The following is an 8560-nucleotide window of genomic DNA, read 5'->3' on the forward strand; positions in this document are numbered from 1 at the left end:
ATCACGCTGTGACAGACAGCTTCTTCCAGAGTGGGGTTTCACGCACATCCGCAGAAATGAGGACTCTTGCTGTTTATTTTTCTACTGAAATACCCTAAATATTTTTATAGAAGGCATAAAAGCAAAGAAGTGCTCTCGAAGAGCTACACCCAGGGCCTGATGTTTTATCTGCACAATTAAGAGTGTTTTTTCTCATATTTATTCCATCCCAGTAGTCACTTACCCTCCTTGGCAAGCAGTAAGTTTACTGTAAATAAGGCATTTCTGTTATTTCCCAGAGGGAAACATCACATAGTACACTCTGCTTTTTCAGTGCTGCAAGGAGACTTATCCAGGCCTTGTTGCAGAGTTGTTCCTCACCCCTCATCTCCCCATTTCCAACAGAAGTAGGACCAAAGTGTCAGTCCACAGACCCATTGCCTAAAAGTTCTCCTGGCTGTCCGTGTGCTGGCATGAACAGGGACTTGTGCCTCTTCGCTCCAGCTCCCCTTTCCCGCCGTCTTCATTAACGCTCAGCTCGTTTTTCCACCTTGCTGTTTCAGGATGAACGAGGAGCAGATAGCGACCGTCTGCCTGTCCGTCCTGAGAGCCCTGTCCTACCTGCACAACCAAGGCGTCATCCACCGTGACATCAAAAGCGACTCCATCCTTCTCACCAGCGACGGGAGGGTGAGCGCCCAACGTTTCTCCTGCCATCTGATAGGGCTGCCAGGAAAATAGCTGTGCACGTTCAAAAAAAAAAAAGCCAGGCATGCGAAACCAAGGGATACAACCTCTGTTAGAGAGCTGAATCAGAAAAACACGGGCCTGAATGATGACTGACATCTGCACTGCATGCAGAGTCCCTGAGGGAGATCGGAGCCATCAAAAGGCAGTGGCAGAAGGAGCTGTGCCACGTGGGTGATGCTTAGGTGATGGGAGACCTTCTTCCATGCTGCACCACTTCCACTTCAATGCCTCTCAAAAATATTTCCTTCTTACTACATTTAGTTATCCTTTAGTTGGCAAGTTTTTATACATTTGCTCGGTTTTCCCAAGCTAGTTAGGAGGCTAACATCAATCTGTACAAATGGGAAAGGGTCTACATTGCTGCTGAAACACTCCCTGGACTGTGAGAGTAGCTTCTACCATTGGTGTACTTAGAAGATGGTTAATAGTACCTGTCCCACACTTCCATTTACTTGGACGGGATGCTGCTGGCAGTGAACTGTCTTTGTGATGTTCATGAGTGGGGCGAGAAGGAGAGAAAATGCTGCACGTGACCTGCTTAATTAGCAAAATAAAGTTTGCACGCAAAAAGAATATTACATCAGCAGTGTTTGGTCCCAGAGAAGTTGTTACTCCCTTACAAGGAGAAAGGTGGGTTTGTGCTGTGGTATTGCTGGGCACACCCAGCAGTAAAAAATGAGGCATCTAAACTTGGGGCACCCAAAGGCTTTGGTGGAAGGAGGCAAATCACTCATAAGACCCTAATTTCTGCTTGAGTTAGTTAGGCACTAGTTTGCATCTCGCCTTGTGGCCCCATTGGGATAATTGGAGTGAAAACTAACGCACTCGTGGCCGATGAGTCCCATCACAGGGTTCTAAAGGTTGCTCCACACCTGTCTAAAGCAGGACTGACTTAGTGGGTTGGACTGAGCCCAAGAGCACCTGGTCAGTCTGGAACCAAACCTAGATCTTCTCCTCCAGAAGGCAGAACCCTTGGCTTCCCAGGCCTGGTCCGATTCTCTAATCAAAGGCTCGCCTTGATCATTTGATTCCCACTTCACCAAGGGAGAGGGATTTTCCTCCTGCAGCAGTTGCGGGCTGCTCCTGTTAATCCTGTCAGGGGAAGAAAATTCCACGTGTGTAGGAGTTTTTCAGTTGCAATTTCAATCCATGTTGCTGAAATAGAATCTGATCCGCTCTCAGGATCTGCATACAGTGCCTCATTACACTCATTACTCCAGTACTTATTATCTGCATTGCAGATTTCTTCATGGCTGTGTTGTGCAATTATCTTTTTTTAGAAAATCGTCTTCTTTTATGTACTCGAATGAGCAATAGATATGCAAAACCCCTTGTGCTCCTACAAAAGAAGATTGGGCTCTGCTTCCAAAATACGCATTATTTCTTCCATTCTTCATCCTGTAAACTGAAAAATACATTTAGCACAGAGAACTTGGCTATTATTGGCTTTGTTCTAGAAATACCAACAATCATTTCGTAATTCTGTTAAAAATAATACCCTTTTAGTTTTAAAAAAAGTAATGTCTGTACTGAAGCCAAAAGGAAACAAATCAGTGCTGATAATGAAATGCTGGTCTACACAATGCAGTGGTTTATGAAACTTCCCACTTCATTTGTGCTGGGGCTGTTTGGGCTCACTTCATATCCCCAGGCGCCGAGTACGGGATCGGATACGCAGCATATGGACCTTGCACATGGGTCGCTGCTGCACTGGGCGGTGTGTAGCTGGGGGTGATGGGGATTAGCCTCATGGCCAGGAAAACCCTTATGAGACTTTCAAGGCCTCCAAATAAGTATTTGGGGGAAAAAAAAACCACAAACAAAAAATACCCCCCCCAAAAAACCAAAAAAATTTTAGCCTTAAGGAACAAGCCATTTCTGGAGGGAAGTGATGCCACCAGACCAGTTTGTTTTGGTTGGAGGTTGGAGCATTTTCACTTTGGCATTGTACAGCCACAGGGAGGGGTGGGGGGAAGGCAATAATTTTCCATACTTTTTCTTGTGGAAGAAAAAAAAAACTGCTGTAAAAGTATGAGCAGGCACATGATGCAGCAAGAGCTGCTCTCCAGAGTGTTTGTGTATCCCATTATTTCTATTTCAGGTCACTGCCACAGCTACTCAAGGACAAGACTGTCTTTAATTCCTGAGTTCCCAAGCAAAGGGGAAGGTGTCCCTTGTCTCTTGGAACTGTTTTGGAAGAGTCTTCCCTGCTTTCCCCAAATTAGCTTCCCGCTACATAGACGAAACAGTTTCTTTAGTCATAGTGCACAGTGTGAGGTCGTGGTCTTGAAAAATCATTGGTGAGGGTATTGCTGTCTGTGTTTGCTCATGCTCTCTGTGGTGAAAGGAAAAAGGGTGAATGACACTTCCTTAATCTGTTTTTCGGCAAATTCATGGATCATACACCTGCTACAAATAATAGGAGTGATGTGTGTCACTTGCAATATGCGTATTATTAAATATTAGTGTGCATACATAGATGACAAACATGGGGTTTACATCCATGAAGTAATGGATTCATTATAAATTACTGTTACTTCAGAACTTTTTTGCTTTCCTTCCATTTTTTTAAATAGGAATTAAAAGCGATTTGTCGCCTCCGCATCTTTTGCTGCTGGAGAGGCAATGAGCTATCCAGGCAACCTTAGTAACGAGCACCACTGCTGCTCTCTCCTACTTCTTTTCCTTGCCTTGGGTTTAATTAGCCACACATTCCCCAGGCTGTATTGCCGTCTCCAGCCACACTTCCAAAATTCCTGTGCTGTCCCATCCCAGGCAAACGCTGCAGCTCCGTCCCTGTACCCCTCCCCAGCAGCAGCTGGAGACGTGGATCTCAGCGGCACGTGTGTCTCGGGGGAACTTGCCTTGTTATTCAAGAGGGGCTTTTTTTTTTTTCTTCGCTTTCCAGATAAAACTGTCCGACTTTGGGTTCTGCGCCCAAGTGTCAAAGGAGGTGCCCAGGAGGAAGTCGCTGGTTGGCACGCCGTACTGGATGGCACCGGAGGTGATCTCCCGCCTGCCCTATGGCACCGAGGTGAGCGCCGCGGGCACCGCCTGCCCACGCAGACCCAGGGCGGCTGTGTGCCCTCTGCCTGGAGCCTTGGTCCACCCCACCAAGCCTGTGAGAAACGCACAGTTCAACTGGATTTATGCAGATATGCTAAACAGCAGCAATTATGTTTGCCCCAGAGTGCTGCATCCTGCTTCCTTTTAAAGTATTTCTCTGAGACGAGGTCGTTAAATAACTACTCCATTTAGTGCGTTAAACAATGTAATGCCTTTACAGATTTTAGCTTAGGGTGCTCTGTTAAAGGAAACTGGCATCATTTGCACATCATCATGAAAGACCCTTTGATGATCTTCACTACTAAGCCTGCTGGAGCTGCACTTACAGGTGTCTACACCTGCATATGCCAAACCAGTAGCCAAATCTCATGCCTGTACTGTGCAGCCAGGTCACACCAGTGTTTTCACTGACCTGCAGGCAGAGAGCCACGCTGCTTTCATCCAGCTAAAGCCTAAGATCCCCTTCCTCCGGAGGGGTGCCAGCAAAGGCACAGGCATGGTCCTGTAGGGTCTCAGGCACAGGAGCCAGCTGCTGGGCTGGGTTGCCACCCTCTGTGTCTTCGTATCGGCTCATTCCTTGCACTGGGGTCTCTCATTAGTTGAGTGTGGGGGCTGGGGGAGTCTGTCTGTGGGAACTATTTTAAGCACTGCCAAATAGTTGAAGAAGGGCAATTCACACATTTCTATTGGAGCCCTTCAGATGAGACCAGCAAGACCTCGTAGGGGGGGACCCGGTGGCTCTGCAGTGCCGTACCCCGTCCGTTACGAAGCTCTGAGTCACGACGCTTCTGCGCTGCCAGCCTGGGAAGAGCAATCCCCTCTCCCACGCTCAGCCATGACAGTGACTCACGCCTCCCCAGCCAGAGACGTGGCTGCATTTTCTCCTCTACGTGGTGAGCAGAGTCATCTTCTGCTTGATAGTGCCTATAGTAACAGCTGCAGAGGGAAAACCTGCAAGACAGAGAGAGAGAGAGAGATCTATTTACACACAGATACACACACACATAGAGGGAGGGAGAAATGAGCTGAGGCCTGAGACACCACAGCTTCACATCACGCAGCTGGGACAGGTCTGGCGCTGGCGAGGAGAGCGTCCGCCCCAGAGCGACAGCACCCTGCAGGCACCAGCGTTCACCCAGGACGTGGCATTCTAAGAGACGTTTCAGGGATAATAACATCAGCTATTATTAGCCCATTAATAACACTGAAGGGATTATAAAGTGGCTGAATTTACAGCTACATTAGGTTTCCCAACCATAACAGAAAGGGGAAAAATAAAAAAAAAAAGAGGATTTAAAATGAAGGATAGTGTTGGCAAAAGAGGAAAAGCAGTACGTGCTGGCCTTGGCTGTATTTGGGCTGGCAAATGACGGGAATTACAGTCATCAGAGGATTGGGATTCTGGAACAGCTCTGCAGCAGGCCAGGACCAAAAAAAAAAGGTGTGTTGGTTTTTTTTAAGATGGAGCTGAATCATTTTCCAAAGATTACGTAGAGCGTTACCTGTGCTCGCTGGAAACGGGCCTGAGTGTATTAATTGCTTGCATTTGCCTTGGGGGCTCAGATGGCGTGTCTGTAGTCTTTCATATTCGGGGAAAAATAGAGCAACTGTTTTCACAGCAGCTGGATTTTACCCTGCTCTCCTACTCGCTGCACCTCTCTGCAGCAGCACGTATCAGTGGGTGCAAATCAGTGCAGCTGAAATGCAGCACAGCAGGTGCAGCCAGCGCCTCAAACGAGTGCACCTTAGTGCTTCCCATGGACATCATCTAAACCAGCTGCAGAACAGGATTTGTAAGTCATTTATCTTTTTTTTTTTTGTTCAATGCACTTACTGCTCAGAAATAAAAAAAACCTTTGTCAGCTGGTTAAAAAAAAAAAAAAAAGATTTATGGTGATGGACCACCAGACTCTTGGCTTAGATTGGACACAGACACCAGGTACAACAGAATGGGCCAGCTCGGAGGTTTGCATAAACTCAAGTGTTGAGCCTGTTACTCCCCGTCTCTGCACCACCTGCGGTGTTTATGAAGGGACTGTGTGTTACAGGTGGACATCTGGTCCCTGGGCATCATGGTGATAGAGATGATCGACGGTGAACCTCCCTACTTCAACGAGCCACCGCTGCAGGCCATGCGCCGAATCCGGGATAATTTACCGCCCCGGGTGAAGGACATGCACAAGGTCAGATTGCCACAGGGGACGAGAACTTTGCGTACACAAAGGTGTAATAAAATCATAGCCACACACTTGCATGCCCAAAGGATAAATTGCATCTTTAAGGTACCACCTTGAGCAGTGGGTCCTACACAGGACTCGTGGGAGGCTACAGCCACCAGAAAACTGTAGCCTTTTTGGTGCCCAGCCCTGGCTTTGCTTTTGCAGTGAGTGACAGAGGAGGGAGCTGGGCAGAGCCTCGTGCTCCCTGTGCTTCCCACCCTGGCCGAGGACCAGAGCGAGTTGGCACGAGCCCTGCTGCGGATGGGTTGGTACATCCATGCATGTGGGTACCTCCCATTTTGGGTGTTTGTTGAGAAGTCAGACCTGAGCCCTCAGTGTGTTGCTGCTTCCCCCCCCTCCACGTGCAAAGCCGTGTGTTGCGCGTGTTTCTGCACCCCACGGATCCCCCAGTACTTTCAATATTAACGGCCCATAGAAGACCCATGGCCCTTCAGCTCAGAACACCTGTTGGCTGTAGGAAAGCTCAGTCTGTCCCTTGTCTTCTCAAGAAAAGTAGCGTGCACAGACCCAACGTAGGCTGGAAACGGTGTCTTTGTCCACCCCTAATGCCAGTGTGATGTTGCAGGTCTCCTCGGTCCTCCGGGGCTTCTTGGACTCGATGCTGGTGCGGGAGCCCTCGCAGAGAGCCACAGCACAGGAACTCTTGAGACACCCGTTTCTCAAACTGGCCGGGCCCCCTTCTTGCATCGTGCCCCTCATGAGGCAGCACAGGCACCGCTGACGCCGGCGACTTTTCGGGAGGAGGTCGGTGCAAACTCCGGATAACGGCCGCGCAGGAATCCCGGCGGTTGCGTGGGAACCGTGGGCAGGGAAGAGTGAAACCTTGCGGAGGAAAACCAGCCCTGTGGAAATAACGCGGTGTGTAAAAAACCAAGGAGGTGCTCTCTGGGGCTGCGAGGGACCCTGGAGCGATCCTGGCCACCAGCTGGGTGGCCACGCTCCGCCATGGACCGTCGCTCCCCCACGCTGTCGTCGCCTTGGCCATCCAGGCAAAAAGGTGCCAAATGCAAACAAGTTTGGAAAGATAATTACTAGAGGATAGCACAACCAGAGTGAAACACCAGAATTTTATTGCAGGCTACGGCACTTCTATTTCAGAAGAACACTTTTCTGACAAAAAAAGCACTTTTTATCTCAGTCATAGCAGCGCAATGTATTTTGCAACGAATTTGTAATTTTCTGTACAGTACGTTTTGATAATTTGCCGTACTTTGTCACGTAACCGTTGTGTTAGTTAAAGTAATAAGTGTAACTTAGCAAGAATTTGAGGAGATTAAGAAAAAGTTTCCTACTTTTTTTAACCCTTTTGAAAACAGAAAAAGAAAACCCTTTAGGAAGTTTTGCAGATTTTCCATTGGGGCGAGGAGAGTGACGGTGATGGGGCGCTACCAGTGATGCAGTGGCAACCAAGGCTGCTGCTGAGCGTTAGCAGTCATCAGGGTCTCCCTCATCTCCCCGTTTCTCCCACGGTGGCAGCTAACACATCTGGCGTACCTTTGCTCAAGGGTCATCTTCTCGCACCGTGGCGGTCCCTTCGTTTTATGCCACCACGAGCTTAGTTTTCTTACCACAAAGATCTCCATTCTTTCTGTCCCGCTCTGGAAGTGAAAAGGGACGGCCAGAGTCCGTCCACCCACCTGCCCAGCGGGTATCCTCTGGAGCTCCAACAGACCGTTGTGATGCGTTACGAGATGTTCGCCATATGGAAGAAGTCGTGCTGCTGTCTAGACCTTTTTGAATGTTGATGCAACAGTTGACTACTACGGTACAATTTTGTGTTATTTGTTGGATGACTTTGCATGTTAACTGTAGGCCTAAATAGATTTGCCTTTAAAATTTTTAGAAGTGCTTCATAATTATTTCAATGATAAATGAATTTTATTTATTAATGATTTGTTCTTTTTAATTATGTATAATACAGAAGCCATGTTTTTCAAAGGTGGGATTTTCTTTTTCTTACTGACCTCATTTTACGATACCATTAAGAAACACAAAGCCAATTTTGTGAAAACACAGTTAGTTTCTTTCTTATTACGGAATCTCGTAGTGAATAAATTAATTGTTATTTATTGTAGTAAATTATAACCAAACATCTAAATCTGGCAGGAGCTGTTTCTTAAAGATCTTCCTCTGGGACAAAAGAGTTACCAATAGCAAAGAAGCTCCTTTAGTATTGTCCTTAAAAAGTTAAAGAACATTTGAAGGGAGAGAAGCAATGAAAAAGAAAAGAGGGGATAAATATGAACGTGAACATTGAATAAACGTGCTTACATCTGCGCGTCTTACTCCCCGCTGCTTTCTCTTCTTAACCCTGTTTGCACATTTTAAGAAGATGCTAAAGAAAATGTGTTTGGCTTCCGCCGCCCCGCCGCCAACGCGCTCCCGGCACCCACCCGCAGACCCCTGGCGGAGCGCGCAGCACCCGCAGCCTTCCAGGGGGATTCTGTTTTGTAGTCTTGACAACTCAGGAAAAAAGGCTGCACCGGTAAAGGCAATGACAAACAGGTGAAATTGTCATACTGGCC

General features: G+C 47.7%; 1 protein-coding gene across 1 annotated transcript in view; it reads left to right on the forward strand.

Moving 5' to 3' along the window:
• The window catches only part of PAK5 (p21 (RAC1) activated kinase 5), a 41501-nt gene extending 34745 nt beyond the window's left edge, over positions 1–6756 (forward strand). Inside the window, exons 5-8 of the mRNA XM_086631121.1 lie at positions 543–669; positions 3638–3763; positions 5844–5978; positions 6601–6756. Coding sequence (XP_086487247.1) covers positions 543–669; positions 3638–3763; positions 5844–5978; positions 6601–6756 — 544 coding nt within the window. The remainder of the gene's footprint in view (positions 1–542; positions 670–3637; positions 3764–5843; positions 5979–6600) is intronic.
• The last annotated feature ends 1804 nt before the right edge of the window (positions 6757–8560 follow it).

This window comes from Tauraco erythrolophus, chromosome 2 (assembly GCF_009769465.1).
Source record: "Tauraco erythrolophus isolate bTauEry1 chromosome 2, bTauEry1.pri, whole genome shotgun sequence".
Classification (NCBI taxonomy): Eukaryota; Metazoa; Chordata; class Aves; order Musophagiformes; family Musophagidae; genus Tauraco; species Tauraco erythrolophus.